The sequence below is a fragment of the Rousettus aegyptiacus genome, unplaced genomic scaffold (assembly GCF_014176215.1).
Source record: "Rousettus aegyptiacus isolate mRouAeg1 unplaced genomic scaffold, mRouAeg1.p scaffold_m13_p_1, whole genome shotgun sequence".
Lineage (NCBI taxonomy): Eukaryota > Metazoa > Chordata > Mammalia > Chiroptera > Pteropodidae > Rousettus > Rousettus aegyptiacus.
In genome coordinates this window covers 24,164,219-24,181,392 of record NW_023416284.1, presented here as the reverse complement: position 1 = coordinate 24,181,392, position 17,174 = coordinate 24,164,219, and the positions used below count along the sequence as shown (strand labels likewise).

The following is a 17,174-nucleotide window of genomic DNA, read 5'->3' as shown; positions in this document are numbered from 1 at the left end:
TCCTGGCCTCCCAAGAAGGTCTGGAGAGCCAGGTTAGGCTGGGCCCGAGGACGGGGGTTGGGGCAGGTTCCAGTCTAAAAGCGAGGTGGGGGCGGGGTCTGGCCCCCAGCTTCGCAGACCAGGGGCCGGGGGCGGGGTCCGCACCCCGTGGGCAGGGGCGGCCGGGGGGCGGGGTCCGGGCGGGGCGAGCCCGGGTGCTCACTTCCTCGGGGAGGGGTTGGGGCCGAGCTCCCACTCGCCCACACGGTCCGGTTGCAGCCGGCAGCGTTGGAAATTGCTCGTTCGGCTCCCGCGCGGCCGGGCCCGCAGGTAGGAGCCGCCGAGGGACGCGGGCCTGGCTTCCTGGCCCCCCGCGACGAGCGCCGCGCCCCGCTCCGGCTGCCGGCTTCGAGGTGAGCTCCCTGCCGAGCCCGGCTCGGATCCCAGCTCCCGGCCCCCGCCCTCGGGCCGGGAAGGGAGCGGAGGCGGCCCGCCCCCTGCCCCAGCCTGAATCCGGCCGCGGGCGCCTAGGGCGCTGAGCCCGGCTCCGCGCTGCTCCCGGCACCGGGCGGGGCGGGTGCTGCCGCGAGAGTTGGGCGGGGGAGGGGGCCAAGTTTGAAATAGAAAAGCCAGAGTGGAGAGAAAAATGGAGGGTTCTGAGAAAGCGAGGCTCCCAGAAATCCAGGTGGAGCGAGAGACCCAGACTGAGACCCAGACCGAGACCCGGACACGAACGACAGACAGGCTTACACAGGAGGCTGCAGAGTTCTCTGAAACAGGGACAGAGACTTGGGCGTAGAGTCACCGAGAGACTGACCTGAGGCACAGGGACAGACTCAAATTTTGTAGAGCGTTTTAAAAAAAATTGTACAGTGACCCTGCCATAGAGCTCTTGTCCCAGAGCCTTGGACGGTCTTGGGCAAGTGAGGGTCCCAGAAGCCTAAGCTGCCTTAGCCTCCTGGTCATTCAGCCTCTGTGAGGCCTATGGAAACAGAGACTGGAGAGACACTCAGGCATACAGAGGTGTTAAGAGGTAGAGAATTGCGGTGGAGTGGGGACCAAGACATCCCTCCCCATAGAGGCCCTAAGAGACCAGATGTAGGTGTTCAGAGGTAGAAATCCACAGACATAACAGAGACACCCACAACACACGGCTGCTGAAGTGTGCAGAGACATAGGCACACGCTGAGTGGAACAGAGCTAGACAGCGAGTGACAGATGTCATGGAGTTTCACTGACAGCTTCCAAGACAGACCTAAGAGACTCACGCCTGCAAGATTGGAAAGCAAGGATGTGGGAAAACACAAACTCTGGACCAACTGAGTCCCCCATGAGGAGGGGACCTCAGACAATAAGAGAGATCAAGAAAGAGCCCTCATGCATACATCAAGACAGTCCCAACTTATTTTTAAACTCTGATCTTGGACAGGCTGCTTCAGCCCTGGGGGACCCAGGGTGAATGAACTGTTCCTCTCATGTCCCCAGAGCAGTTACTGGATCCTGCTTCCAACCCCCCCACCCCACCCCCCAAATGTTCTGACTTCCAGGCCCCATGGGGGGGGAGGGGAAAATGGAGAGTTTGGGGTTGGTATCTGCTAGCAGAGGGTGGGGGTTGGAGTAGTTCAGTTTCTCCCCTTTAGTCTCCTGTCAGCTCCAGGAGCTGGGGGAGGAGTCATTTCTGATCCTGACTCACAGCTGTGGGGCCTGGCGAGGGTTCTCCTGGACAGTGGGGGCTGGAGGGGAGCTAAAGGGTTGAGCTGTTGGCATGGGTACTCGGGAAGGCTCTTGGGTGTCTTCCAGTCTCAGGGCTGGCCGCTGGGAGAAGAGTCGGGTTCCTGTGCTACTGATGTCACCCAGCATCTCCTGTCCCCTGCTCGTAAATGCTGACCACTCCCTCCACCATCACTGTAGCCTTTCCAGGAAAGGAGAAATAGGAAAGGGCTCCTGGGCTCTGATACCTGAGTGACCTTGAGCATGTTCCTACCCTGTTCCTGGCTTATGCTCAGCTATAAAATGGTGATGACACACTATTCTGCCTTTTGTGAGATCTGATGAGATGATGGGGTGGGTGGGAATGCATTTCGAGAAAGGGAAAGCAGCTTGCAGGTGCATACATCTGTGTACCTGTGTGAGGAATCTCAGAGTTATGCTCACTGGAGTCAAGCTGGCCCCATGGCCTGGGCCTCTTTGTTGTCCCCAGCAGAACTAGGGGTTCCCTCTTTGTTCTCCTTGGGCCTATACTGAGAATGTCTAGTTCAAATTCCAAGCCAGCTCCCTGACCCAGGGCTGGCCAGAAACCTGTTGTCTGACCTCAGTATGAGTGGAGTGGCTAATAATAAAAATACTAATAGTCTCCATTTGCCGATTAACTAACTGCCAGGCGCTTTCTAAGTATCATCACATTTAAGCCTGACAATAACCCCAGGAGGTAGGAGGTGGTATTAGATGGGAAAACAGGCTCAGAGAGCTTAAGTGACTTACCCAAGATCACCCGGGTTTATATTTCACAGTTGGAGCCTCTATACACCACATGCCACAGCCATTCTGAGTTCTAGGAGGTTCACTGAGAGGTGCCAGGTGTGTGTGTCTGGGTCAGGTGTAGGGGTGGGGGGGGCCGAGGCTTAGAGCCATCTGGCAGACTGAGCAGCACCCCCTGCACCTTCCCTACCAGCCATGAAGGAACACAAGACTGGCTCCCTCAGTTCCCCAGCTCTGCCAGGGAAAGGAAGAGGAGGGGAATGGGCAGAGACAGGTGGGCCTTGATAGTGCCCTTCACTCTGTCCTCACTAGAGCCCATCTGGACAGACTAGGGGATTCTGGGAAGGAAACAGAAGCCATGCCCATACCCTATTTGGGGTGTTCCTGTCTCAGAATGATGACTGCCTCCCAGGGGGCAGGCCTAGGGCTAGCTTGGGCCTGGGAAGGTGGCGGCTCCGGGCCAAGCAAGGAGGGAAGGAAAAGGCCCAGGGCACTCCAGGATAGGCATGGTCATACTCCACCTGTGTGTCCCCCTGCTGCCCAGTGGCTGACAGCTCAGGCAGCCATCAGATGTTGGGGCAGAGGAAACCCAGGCCGGATGGCAGGGAGCAGACCAAGAAGGGCAGTTAACCCTCCACCCTACAGCATAGTCCCTACCACAGAAGTCTCTGCTCTGAAGACCCCAGCTCCTGATAGCCTTGTGCCATGGCCTGGGGTATGAACTGAGTGTCCTCCCATTACACAAAAGGGCAGCTACAAGCTCAGGAGCCATTGCTTCAGAAGAACCAGGCCCTCCACGCTTGGGGCATCTGCTGGCGCCTGGCGTCTGAACTCCAAGCCAGAGCAATGCTTGTTGGCGAGAATTTCCGATGGGGGTGGCTTAGAGATGAGGGCTTTTCCTTTAACTTGAGCCAGAGCAGGCCCTGGGGAGTGCCCATTCCTAGCGTCTAATGTGGAGGGACTGGGTTGGTGGGTTCCTTTGTACACCCCAGGTTCATCTGCAGCTGTGAAAACACTCCCTTCCTACAGGTCCTGGTGGTTCCTTTCCTCCCACCTCAGGATCCCAGTCCTAGGAGAGCAGGCTTTATGGTGGAGGAGGTTGGAGGTGGAGAGCTCTGAATTTGAGGCTAGAAACTGGAACCAGGGGCACCAGAAGGGACCGGGAACCCCACTTCCTTGCCCGCTCCCCACTCCCCACACTCCTGTTCCAGAGGCAGCTGTGTGGATGACCTCATCCCACAAACATGCTTTGTTCCTGAGAAAATGGAAAGTGTCTGAGGTTTGGTGGGGGGCTGGGTGTCTGCAACAACAGCTCTCAGGGCTCCCCTTTGCCTGACTCCCCACCCGAGAGGGGGCCTGATGGGGGAAAAAGTCTACAATGGCTCCCACTCTCACCCTTCATTCCCCCTGCCCCAAACTCTTAGAAATCAGAAAAGCTGGGGTGAGGTTGTCCCTCCCAGAGGCAGGGAGCAGGGAAATCATGACCGAGGGGATGGAAAGATCCTGGGGCTTGGCCAGATGCTGCCAGGAGTGATGCCCCCCAGCAGGAGGTGGCAAGCAGGCACACTGCGTAATCTCTGTCTCCAGTTCCCCTTTCCCTCCCCAGGCATCTCATTTCCCCTTTCTCTCCCCTGTTGCTGGCAAAACCTGACATCTGGCCATCTGGGTTGCCACAGCTGCTGCAGATGTTGCAGGCCAAGGAGGCCCAGGCTAGTGCGACCAGAGACCCAGCAGGGGGTGGAAGAGGGTGAGGGCAGAGGGTCCAGCTGGGGAAGCTTGACTGGATCCAGCTTGCAGGATTTCCTTCCTGCTTAAACCTAGGCTGAGCCTCTGAAGTCCTTGTTGCTGGGTAATTCTCCTGGGAGGTGAGGCTCAATGACATCGCCTCTTCCACCTTCACCATTCATCCGCCCAGCATTCTCTAACATGCCACTGTTTCCTGGATGGGGACAGAGGCAGGAACAGCCCATTCCCATCCCTAAGCTCCCCACCACAGACCTCTGTCTGGGTAAGGGTTCCTTTATTCATACCCCAAGGGTCCCTTCCTGGGAGTCAGGAGAGGGTGGGAGTACCGCTCATATGGGAGAAGATGGGGTGGCTCTCTGGCCATGCTCTTGCCCCCTTGGGGACAGTAGGGACAGTGGAGGCTAAACTCAGACTGTGGCAGGAAATGAGTCATTGACCCAGGAAAAGCCCCCTCCCCCCAGATCTGCCAGGGCCCAGATAAGAAAACAACTTCTGCTTCCTGATTTTCCTGGCCCCCTTCTACCCCCACCATTAAATACTGAAATAAACAGACAACTGGGTTCCCAGAAGCACCCCTTCTCCATCGTCACCTACTCTACCTGGCATTTTCTTTGCCTGGTCTTTTGCTCTTTTTTTTTTTTTTTAAATGCCAAGGGCTCTTGCAAAGGGCTAAGCCAGAGCCCCTCTGGGTGACCCTGCTGTACTTTATGTTCCTAACAGGGCTCACTCATAGCCATCATGAGCGAGACCTTTGACTGTGCAAAATGCAGTGAGTCCCTGTATGGCCGCAAATATATTCAGACGGACAATGGCCCCTACTGCGTGCCCTGCTATGACAACACCTTCGCCAACACGTGCGCCGAGTGCCAGCAGCTGATCGGGCATGACTCGAGGGTAAGGACCGGACCAGATAGGGCAGGGAATGGGCGGAGGCTGGCGGGAGGGGACAAAGGTGCCAGTGCCTCTGCCGTGCTCTCTCGGCAGGAGCTGTTCTATGAAGACCGCCACTTCCACGAGGGCTGCTTCCGCTGCTGCCGCTGCCAGCGCTCCCTAGCAGACGAGCCCTTCACCTGCCAGGACAGTGAGCTGCTCTGCAATGACTGCTACTGCAGTGCCTTCTCCTCACAGTGCTCTGCCTGTGGGGAGACCGTCATGCCGGGTACGTCTCCGGGGGCTCTTTGTATGTGGGACTGGCATGCTTGGCATCTGTGTAGGGTTCTTGCATGTGCAAGGGGCTGTCATGCCTATCTGATACATACATAGAGGTTTCTATAGTAAAGAACCTGCACATGCAACATGTTCCTAGGAATTTAGTGTATGCAGGATCTGTCTTGCCTGTATGCTCTTGGGAACTTATCATGCACAGGACTCGGCATGCCCAAGTATACATATGAAAGCTTATCATGTACAGGACTGACAAGTTTGGTACATTCCTGAGGGTTTAACGTGTGCCAGACCAGTGGGCTCAATATACACCAGTAGGCTTAGCATGTATGAAGACTTGCATATTTGGTACACATAGGAGCTAAGAGTACACTGAGACTGTCATGCTTGGTACATTAGGGCTTAGTGTGCGGCGACAGATAAAGAGGCGGCTTAACACGTGTGGTGACCTGCATGCCTAATTAGATACATGTGAGGATTTAGAATATGTGGAGAATGGCATGATTAGGCTATACAGGGGGTAACACGTACTGAACCTGTCATGTCCAGGACATTAGAACTTTGTGTGGGCAGAGACTTGCCTGGCTAGCATAAGTGGAGTTTTTGTGTGTCTGCTAAAACCATCATGTCTGTGCAAAATGCAGCGAGTCCCTGTATGACCGCAAATATATTCAGATGGACAAGGGCTTAGCATATACTGAGTCATCATGCCTGTGACATGGAGGCCCGGTGTGTGCTGAGATAGTCATATCTGGTCCATGTGGGAACTTCACATATGCTAGACCCTCATGTCTGGTTTATGGGGACCTAGCACCTGCTCAGCCAGCACATCCAGTGTTTGGGGGAGGTTAGCATGTATAACATATGTTGTGGGTCTCTCGTTGCATATACATGGACACCAGCCTGCACAGGCTATGGGAGCAGTGGAGACTCGGGGTAGCAGAGGATAGTGGCACTCAGGAGCTCAGGACACAGCCTCTGAGTGGAACCTTTGTTCCCCACAGGGTCCCGGAAACTGGAGTATGGAGGCCAGACATGGCATGAACACTGCTTCCTGTGCAGTGGCTGTGAGCAGCCGCTAGGCTCTCGTTCCTTCGTTCCGGACAAGGGTGCCCACTACTGTGTGCCCTGCTATGAGAACAAGTTTGCTCCTCGCTGCGCCCGTTGCAGCAAGGTGGGAGCTGGGCCAGTGGGGTCGGGGTGCTGAACCCTACTGCACACATGGGTGGGGGCGAGCAAGGCTCTGTTGTGGGGTGGGAATCCCCAGGTCCCCCTGCTGACAGATGCCATCCTTACAGACACTGACACAGGGTGGTGTGACATACCGTGACCAGCCCTGGCATCGAGAATGCCTGGTCTGCACCGGGTGCCAGACACCTCTGGCAGGACAGCAGTTCACCTCCCGGGATGAAGATCCCTACTGTGTGGCCTGTTTTGGAGAACTCTTTGCACCCAAGTGCAGCAGCTGCAAGCGCCCGATCACAGGTGGGACCAGGGTCAAAGAACTGAGTGGGTAGGGTGCAGCCAAGGGAATGGAATCTGGGTTTGGGTGAGGCTGAGGGCCAGGACTGCCCTCTAGGTCTGCAGAGCTAACCTCCAGCCTCCCTCCAGGACTTGGTGGAGGCAAGTACGTGTCCTTCGAAGACCGCCACTGGCACCACAGCTGCTTCGCCTGCGCCCGCTGCTCCACCTCCCTGGTGGGCCAAGGCTTTGTGCCGGACGGAGACCAAGTGCTTTGCCAGGGCTGCAGCCAGGCAGGGCCCTGAGCCAGGGCTCCTGGGCTCAGGCCCTCCCAAACCAGGGCTCGAGGACTAAGGCTCCTTTCCAATCCATCTCTGGGACCCAGCCCCTCCCCAAACTGGGGCTCCCGCTGGGCTCCGGGATTCAGCCTCCCCACTCCAACATCCCCAAACTGGTACTCCCTGACCCAGGGCCCCAAACCTGGGCTCTTACTGAGCCTCTATTCGAATCCCCTCCCAAGCCAGGACTCCAGAACTCAGCCCTCTACCCTATAATCTGGGTTCCCAGAACAAGCCCAAATCAGGGCTCTAGACCCCCAGCCCTTCAAACCTGGACTCTGGTACCCAGGCCTCCTTCAATCTAGACTTCTCTGCAGAGACTTTAGGTCTTTTATGGGTACCTGAGAAGTCCTTAAAAGTGAACTGTACTCAGGCTTGACCCTCTCCACTCCAATCCTACTCCTGGGCTGGGGCTGTTTGAGCAGCAGATCAGAGGTTCACTGGTTAGAGGGTCCTAGGGTGCAGGGTTTTGCCCGTCGAGTGTTTTATCATTTAATTTCAGCTCCATTTTGCCCAGAGATGGGCAGCAGGGTGGGATTGCCTCACCCCTTTTGAGATTCTGCAATAAAGCAGCATGAGGAAGCCCAGGCCTCTGTGTGTTTGTCTCGGGATGGAAGGGGAAGGAAGGTTCCTTCACAGACCCAAAGACAGAGGCTCCACCGGACCTCCTCCGTGCAGGGCAAAGAGGGGAGCTGCCTGGCCATGGAGTGGGAAATCTCTTGGGAGAAAGGGGATCCCCGTCGCAGCTACCGTCCCTCTCGGTTTTAACCAGCCTCCCGCTGCTGGCTCAGGGCTTTCTCCTCCCGTGGAGGAGGGAGGGATTGGGGAGGTGGGGTTCCCAGCGGGAGCTGGAGTGTCGGTGCGCGCTGTCGTTGGGTACAAACGACACCCCCTCCTTTAACAGCCCTTCTCAAATCCCGCAGAGCATGCGGTGTGGGTCGTCACACTGGGCCCAGACCCTCAGTCCCCTTCCCCCTCTTCCCGAGGATTAGCGGAGGCGGCCCGGGATCCGCTCGCAGCCGCACGTTTTTTGCCAAAAAAGGCAAGGATGCAGCTGCACGCGCCGCGGGAACATCTGGATCCGATTCCCGGCATGAATGGGTCATGGCCCCGCCCCGCCCCCCAGTGATTCAAGGGCGGGGACGGGAATGAGCGAGGGGGCTGGCCCCCAAAGTGGGGAGATGGGGCGGAGCGTTGCCCTTCCTCACTCGGCGTCCGTCGCCCCATTCCCCAGCCTCCCCCCCCCCGCACCCCTCCCCGCCTCTGTCCCTGCTCCTGCCCCCATGATTGCGAGACCCTCAAACCCTGTAGGGGAGGGGCCTTTGGGTCTGGCAGAACCTCGTAATTATGTGTATCTCATACGAAATCCTCCCAGAAATCCTATGGGGCGGGCATTTTCCTGCTTCACAGAGGTGGAGGCTGCTTGTCAGTTCCCCAAAGTCACATAGGTAGTCATTGGTACATCTCAGATTCTAGTCCGATTCACACTGCTTTCCTGGCCCAATTCGAATTCTAAATTTTCTGAGGCCACGGTTGACATTTTCAAAAAAACCTTTATGCCTACCCTTAATGCTTATAATTAATAATCATATGTCTCCATTTTTGTCTTTTCCACCAGCCTCTATGAAGGCTCACGCCTGCCTTGCTTGCCCCCTAGTCTCAGCTCCCAGCATTTACTTCATGTTCAATAAAGTACTTGTTGAGGAAGAGTAGTCCAAGCATAGAAAACAGCTGGTGCAAAGGCCTGGAGGCCTGAAAAAAAAACATATTGTACTTTGGGGAAGCAGCAAGTACTTTCATTTGGAGAAAGTACCAAGAGACTAAAATGGCAGGCAGAGGCCAGGCATGAAAAGCCAAATGCCAAGTTAAACAGACCTCACCCTGCTGTAGGGTAAAGCAGCCAGTGGAAATGTTTAACCAGGGGTGTGAGATGATCACTCAAGGCTACAGTATGAATAATGGATTGGAGCGTAAGATGAGCAGGCTGGCTAGTTAGTGCAGTAGTCCAGGTGAGCGATGATGAGGCAGGTGGCAGCAAGAGTGGAAAATGCAGGTCTTAGTGATTGATTTGACAGAGTAGGGCAGGAGAAATTTTAAAGGAAAGGAAGGCATCAGGTGAATGGCATTGCTTAGGTGATCTACCCACCTAAGAGTGAGAAGTGTGCAGGGGCAGTACTGTGTCATTGATTTCAAGATAAACATTTTTCAGATTTAACATCTCAGAAACTCAGATTCATTGTATAATCAAAGAGTATCTTTTATTCTTAGTGGAACATAAAATAATAGGTTAATGAGGTTAACATTTGATGTCATCTCGAATTAGATAAAATATGGTAGATCCCAAGCCGTCAATCCCTTCCCCTCAATAAAAAAATAAATGCTGAGTTTCTGCAACCCTGAATGGAGGTTTCTTACTCTATTCCTAGTAGTACAGGAAAAGCCTCTGGTGAGAAATTGTGCTTGGGGTCCTCTCCCTGAGGTTGAGGTCTTACTTAAATTTTTTAGACATAATCACAACACCCCAGGAGCATTTAAAACAAAGAGTCATTATCTCTATGTTATTTTTCAATCAAAGAGAAACGTATGCTTTCGTAGAAAAGTTGAATTTCAAAAAGTAAAGAAAAGAAAAGGTAAGTCAATAATTTCTTCATGTATAATAGTCTCTTAGTTCTTTTTTGACAAGCATGCATGTGCATGTATGTATTTTCTTTTTTAGTTTTAAGTTTATTTTTAAATTGAAAAAGTAATATATGTATACATTAAGAAAAAAACTTATCATGCTATACTTTGGGTACAAAGAAAAATTCCCTCCCATACCAGATCTTCCAGACTACCTCACAAACTACCACTGTTTGTTGTTACTTGGCTATCCACAGAGAAATAATCTCTTTAGGCATCTATTTTTACACACACTGTTGTACATCTAGCTTTTTTTCACTTTATGTGACCATCTTTTTCCATATGAGTTTATACAGATTTTTAAAACAGTTTTATCAAGGTATTAGTGGACCCCAGGAAGAGAGATTCATTTGATGTAAACCCCCAAAAAAGAATTTACCTGCTGAGATGGACTCCTCATGGTCAACCAAGGGCCCAAATTTTACAAATAGCAAGAGTCTAGAGTTCATCTGCTGGCAGCAGCGGTTTCTCATATACTCTGTATACCAGGAAGACTCTCCGTTTCTTGCACTATGCCCTCGTTTATACCATCAAAGTCAACTATTATAAAGGAGTACCTGGTTTCGCCTTTCAGCCAAGAAACCGAGATCTCCCCTAACCAATCAGAACTGCATGAGTAGGACCAATTAGAACCATGCAAATTTAGATGCCTCATTTACATAAAACAGATCTAAGTAGGAAAGTGAGTGGGAATTTTCAGTATAAAGAATGGCCTCTCCTTTGACTTGGGGGAGCACACACTTTTGGGTGTTTACTGTAGCCTGTCTCCCCAATTTGCAAACTGTTTGCCTGAATAAAGTGTCTCCTTTTTTTTTTTTGTTCCAATGCCTTTTGGATTTGTTTACATTTTGGTGGCAGCAGTGGGATCTGAAGCAGCACCCTTACTCTCCTTCTAACGCCATCTCGGAATCAATACCCCAGTACCAGAAGAGCCCTTTGCACACAGTTATTTTCCTGGCAGTGCTGGGTAAGTGGCCTCTCAAATTCAGACTTCCCATATTTTTGGTTGAGGTCTCGGAGACTCTGTTCACTTTAGGGCAGGGACTCTTTATAACATTTGATTTGCACTTGGTCTACAAAGCTCTTTGGATCTCATTCATAACGCTCAGACTCGATTCATACAGTTTTTCTGACCCAGTCCATAAGGTTTTGTAGGGAGAGTCACACTTAAGTGGCCTTCAAAGGGATGAATGGACACCTTCATTAAATGAATGCAAATGGATAGCCTATGTTCTAAGCTCTTTCTTTACACACAAGACCTATGGCTCAGAAAGTTGTAACTTTCTAGATCTTAAGACAAATATCACCCAGGATGATCTTGAACTTTGCTGGCCCAGATGGAGCTCTTTTGGAATTTCAAAACTTGCTTATTTATATGCACAATTGGAAGAAAGAAAATAAAGAACCTCCCAAAGACAGTGGAGAACTCTAAACAAAATCAAGAGGCTGTTATCGATAGCCTCTATTAAAGAATATAATCCTAAATTGAATAAATGCCTTGAAGTTAAGAGGAACCATTGGGAAATTCTTCCTCTAAATTTCACACATGTTGATTCTGAAGCTAGACCTACTAACAAGCCTCAAGAAAAACCACCCTCTGCACCTCTTCTACCACTCCCACCACATGCCCCACTTTTCCCTCCCTTTTCTGCTCTTTCCAAACTTCTTTTTTTCTCCTTCCTGATAGTCCTACTTCTCTTAATGCACCAGACTTCCCTTCCCCTTCCTTAATAGCTCCTTTTAAGGTCGAATCAGTTGATGGTAGACCACCAAAGTTCTTAGGCCGCATGGACTAATTCCAAACCTTTGGCCCTAGTAGAGGACTTTTCTGATCCTATGATTAATTCTCTTGAATTTGAATGGCATTTCAACCTAATTATCAATGCCTATAAGCCCAGATTTTTTAACTTTATCAACTTATTCACATGCTTGTAGGAAATGTTTAGCCCAGGAATGGATGTTGGCCACCAATTGGAATGAACCTCTGGAGGATTTCAAATGAACTGGTATGCAGGACTCTGAGAAGGCATAACAACAGGCCACTAAGTTACTAAGAATTATTCCCCAAATCTTTCCTCACCAAGTCTATTGGAAAGCCATACGCCATTGTATACAGAAAAAGGATGAACCTATTCTTGACTATTTTGACAGATTCGAACAGACTTTCCAAAAAATTTAGGAATAAAAAATTTAAATGATGAAACTCTCAATCTGTTCAATTTCATATTTGTGGCTGGTCTTTCTGAACCCCTTAGGAAAACAAGATGACCTTCACTGGGCTGAAAGATGACCGCATGAGATAGCCTGTTTGGCTAACCAGCTATCTAAGACTTCAGAGAAAGACAGGAAACCTAGGGCTATGTGAGACCTAGATTATCAGGGAAGAGACCTCTAAGCTTATGGTAGTCCAACTCCAATAATTAAAAAGAGATGCCTCAGTTACCAGCCCCTCAAAATCAAAATCAGAAAATTTTGCTTTTTCTGTAAATGCCCTGGAAATTTTAAAAGGGACTATCTCAAATACATATGATAACTGCAACTAAACCCTGATAACATTTCCCAACCCTTTTTGTCTGAGCAGGGCTAGGAATGCTCTGGGAACATTTCCTCTACTTAAAAAACAAACAAACAAACAAACCAAAACCACAATTAGAGGAATTAGACATAAAAATTAAGGATGAAGTGGTTAGAGCTCTAATTGACACTATAGCCACCCTGTCTGTCCTCAACTCCAACATGCTTTCAGTGTCCCCTGCTCAGACCTCTGAATTTATCCAGATAGTTGGGGTAGCCAACCAACCTATGACAGTCCCTAAATCTATACCCATCCCTTTTCATTTGAGGCCTCTTATTAGTAATCATCATTTTTTACTTGTTCTATCAGCTCTCATACATTTCCTGGGAAGAGATTTTTTAAGAAACCTACCAAATCCATATTTCCTTTTCTTGAAAGGGAGAAGTGATGTTTTAATTATTCTCGCCAGAGGATCCTTTCTCTGAGGTGGCTCTCACCTAAATCCATATAAACTCAGCTAGCTTCATCAGCAATATACATCAAGAGGCTGTTATCCCAGGGCTGCACAGAGCCTTTAAGCACAGTCCAACACTGACATGGGCTGGTATTCTGAGGCATCTCTTTTTAATTATTGGAGTTGGACTACCATAAGCTGACTACCATTCAGTGTCCCCAATTAAAATACAGATAGGCTCCAATAAACCCCTCCCCAATATTAAACAATACCCCCTAGACTTTGAGGCCTTTGCCAGAATACAACCTATAATAGATGACTATATATTTTTTTTAAAAAAGACACCTAATCATTCCTAGGACCAGCCCTTGTAATACTCCCATCTCACCAATCTGCAAACCCAACAGAAGATGATGGTGATTTGTTGACTACCTCAGAGCCATAAATAATATAGTCATTCCTTGACATCCTGTGGTTCCCAACCCCCACACCCTGCTCTCTAAAGTTCCCTCTTAAAGTTGATACTTTTCGCCTACAGACCTCCACGGTGCATTTTTCAGTAGGTTCAGACAACCAGTATCTTTCCACCTTTCCATGGAAAGGCCGACAGTCCACTTGTACTGTTCTTCCTTGAGGATACACAGAAAGCCCCACTTATTTCTCTCAAATCCTTAAGGTTGATCTAGCCACCATTTCCTTCTGATGCAGGTTCACTTTACTCTAATACACTGATGATTTACTCTTATGTTCGCCTGAAGAGGCTTGCCTCGCCAACAGCCTCCATTTACTTCATGCTTCCAAAAGACCCAATGATTCTAAAAGGAAACTCCAATTTTGTCAAATCTCCATTAACTTCTTAGGATAGCTCTTAACTCCAGAAGGATTAAATCTTGATCACGCATACCTACGCAACATTTTAAATTCCCTCCAACTTCAAACAAAAAAGACAATATCAGGGGGTTCTCAGGACCTGCAAGTTATTGTTGGAATTGGCTTCTTAATTTTTCCTTAATGTCCCAACCATTTTATGAACTACTTAAGAATTCCTCTCCTGATCTTCTACAATGGACCTCTAATGCCCAACAATATTTTTAAAGAAAATAAAAACCCAGCTTATCTTAGTTCCAACCTCAGAGCATCCAAATTATCGCCCCCCTTTTCACTTCTTCACTCATCAATGTTAAGAGAACGCTCTAGGGCAGTGGTCTCCAACCTTTTTGGCCCCAGGGACTGATGCTCCTATGAGAATCTAACACCTGATGATCTGAGGTGGAGCTGAGGTGGTAATGCTAGCACTGGGGAGTGGCTGTAAATACAGATGAAGCTTTCTTGCTAGCCTGCTGCTCACCTCCTGCTATGCAGTCCTGTTCCTAACAGGCCATGGACTAGTCCATGTCTGCATCCTGGAGGTTTGGGACCCCTGCTCTAGGGGGGGGTTCTTACTCAATTTTATGGGGAGGACAGAACAGGCCTATAGGATATTCCAGTCAGCAATTAGATCCAGTCATATTACGACTTTCCCCTTGTCTTAAGGCTGTTGCTGCTGTTTACCTCCCTTACAAGGCTACTAAGAAGATAGCTATGGGATCTCCTTTAACTATGTTCCACACTGTTGAAACTCTCCTTAATTCCTATTATATTCAGCATTTTTCTTAAGGTCATCTAACCGAATATGAAGTCTTCCTTCTGCCTTCACCCCACCTCACTATTACCCATGCAACTTACTCCTGCTACCCTACTTCCTTTTCCAGATGATAACATCTCCCACAACTGTATTACAATGATGGACCAACCTCTTCCCCCATGACTGTATCTACAAGAAACCCCATTTCCCAATGCAAACTACAGGTGGCTCACTGATGGATCCTATTTAAGGGACTCAACGGCAATTATCAAACTGGGTATGCTATTGTCTCCCTTAATGAAATCATAGAATCTGGCACTCTACCTAATACCAAATCTGCCCAACAGGCAAAACTACATGCTCTTACTAAGGCATGTTTATTAGCCAAAGATAAAACTGCCAGTATTTATACTGATAGCAGATATGCCTTTTGAGTAACCCATGCCTTTGCTATGCTCTGGAAATGAGGTTTCCTTACCTCATCTGGACAGAAAATTAAAAACAAAGACTAAGTCCCAGCACTCCTAGATGCCATACTGACTCCCTGAGCCTTAGTAGTTATTAATGTTCAGGGACATTAGTCTGTCCAAAATGTAGAGGCACAAGGAAATGAAATGACCAATATCGCTGCCAAATTGGCCACTTTACAGGATATAACAACAACCCAACCTCTTAAAACTCATCACTGCCTTACCTCTGGTTTCTCACCTATATCAAAGACCAGCTAAATCTCAGGCCATTTCTCCAAGGATGAAGGGGGAAATGGATTAAACAAAGTTGTTCCTTTGATTCTTCTCAACACTATGGGTATGCCCTAACAACTACCCTGTCCGCCCCAATGGTCTCCAGAAGGAGGAGCTTTTGACCTTCATCCATGATTTAACTCCTTAGAACACTGAGCAAATGATACAATGGGGAAAACAATATTATTGGGATCCCTCACTGTTGCCCATTAGACATATCGGAATGTGCAAAATTTGTCTACAATATAACTCTGGGAAACTGTTGCATGCCTCTCTGAGCCACTTTCCATTACCAAGAGGTCCTTTCAAGGTATGGCAATTAGAACTTATCCAACTTCCCTTTTCACAGGGTTATAAATATGTGCTGGTCATGATCTGGATGTTTTCACATCAAGTTGAGGCTTTCCCTTGCCATCAAGCCATGGCCTTGGCTGTAGCTAAACCTCTATTAGGAAAATTTATTCCATCTTGGGGGAGTCCCTCAAGAGCTTCACAGTAATTGAGGAACTCATCGTATAGGACCGATTGTTCAAAACAATTGTTTGTAATGATTAGCCTATCAGCATTTCTACAGTGTTTACCATCCTCAATCCTCTGGATTAGTAGAAAAACCAATGGAATAATAAAGATTCCATTGGCAAAAATTTGCATGGCATTTAGTCTGCCATGCCCTAAGGTCCTCCTTCACCTTCCTTCTACCCAGGCTGGAAAACATAAACTTTCCCCTTTTGAGATTATCACTGGTCATCCTCTCCACCTAGATGAAGGACTTATCAAAGGAGATCTCCTACATTACTGTAAGGATTTTATCAACACCCTTTTAACATAACAATAACCTTGTTAAAGGTTCCTTCATCAGTGCCTTCTGGAGTTTTGTGTCCCCGAAAAAACTCCAACTCAAAGACTCTTCATCAAAGCTGGAAAGTGCCTTATCAGGTAATTCTGACCAATCCACCTGCTGTTACATTATAAATGTGTACTCATGAATTCCCATTTCTCATTTAAAAAAGGTCCCAGACCCTGTTCCTGAATGGGCTTCCCAGTCTATCAATGAAACCAAACTCTAATTGACCAAAATCCAGGCAACAGGATGAGAAGATGACAGCTGAAGCAGACAATGTTCCCAAGGAACAGGACCAGGCCTGTACCACACTAGGCCTCACAAAAATTCCTAACTTGAGTTGCTTGTCTTTCTCTCTTGCTGACCTTTGTTTATAAATTTACACTGTATTTTAGGGAAGATTATCAACATAAGAACGAGCCCAGTTTTTCTCCTTTTTCTTACTTTCTCCCTCATTTCTCTCTCTGATGATTGGAAAGATAATATTTTAGTCAAACTATCTCAAAGTGCTGCTAAGAGAGGAAATTTAACTAGTTCTTGGATATGTCACCAAATCCCTAAATTGATAAAATAACAATACCTGGCACTAGTTGCTCTAGTTACCAACTTTAATACCATTCCCGACGTCACTGTCTTCTCAGACCAACACATACTTAACTCAGCCTTTTAGGTAGATATTATTTAAAAATCAGAAGCACCTATCTCCTGCTTATCATTATCTGTGTCCACTGAATTTGAATTTAAATCTGCCCCGCATCTCTTCCTTACTTGATCTCTAAATGTCTACATGACAAAATTAGAAAGATATAGCCAAATCATGTAAGCCTGTTCTTTGTATTGGATGCCACTCTGATGGATTTGGCAAAGCATATAAACAGTTTCACACTTGGTTGCAAAAATTTTCTCAGTCATACCTATGAATGAATCCATAAACGACAGTACTAGGGCATGAGAGAGGAGGAAATATGCGCCATCCAGGTTCATTTTATTTTCACTATAGAAGAAGATCCCCGGACTAAAGGATGGGCACATCGATAATTTAGACAGTTGGCAAACATAAGGACTCTCTGCCTGTTGGGGCAATTTGTCACTTCTTTATCTATTCATAAGGACCCCCCTCCTTTCCATAAGACAAATTATTTTAACAAAAAC

At 48.6% G+C, this 17,174-nt stretch overlaps 1 protein-coding gene across 1 annotated transcript; it reads left to right on the top strand.

Annotated features, from left to right (window-relative positions):
- The first annotated feature begins 210 nt into the window (after positions 1–210).
- FHL3 (four and a half LIM domains 3) lies at positions 211–7,753 on the top strand. The gene is made up of 6 exons (XM_016157415.2): positions 211–392; positions 4,924–5,097; positions 5,188–5,362; positions 6,372–6,541; positions 6,666–6,852; positions 6,979–7,753. Exons 2-6 carry the CDS (start codon positions 4,942–4,944, stop codon positions 7,131–7,133), a joined length of 843 nt encoding a protein of 280 aa, XP_016012901.1. The 5' UTR covers positions 211–392; positions 4,924–4,941; the 3' UTR covers positions 7,134–7,753.
- Positions 7,754–17,174: the final 9,421 nt, after the last annotated feature.

Coding starts and splice junctions, on each gene's coding strand:
- FHL3 (XM_016157415.2), top strand. CDS start 4,942: ATGAGCGAGACCTTTGACTGTGCAAAATGCAGTGAGTCCCTGTATGGC. Junction 6,542..6,665: donor GCTGCGCCCGTTGCAGCAAG/GTGGGAGCTGGG, acceptor CCATCCTTACAG/ACACTGACACAGGGTGGTGT. Junction 6,853..6,978: donor CTGCAAGCGCCCGATCACAG/GTGGGACCAGGG, acceptor GCCTCCCTCCAG/GACTTGGTGGAGGCAAGTAC.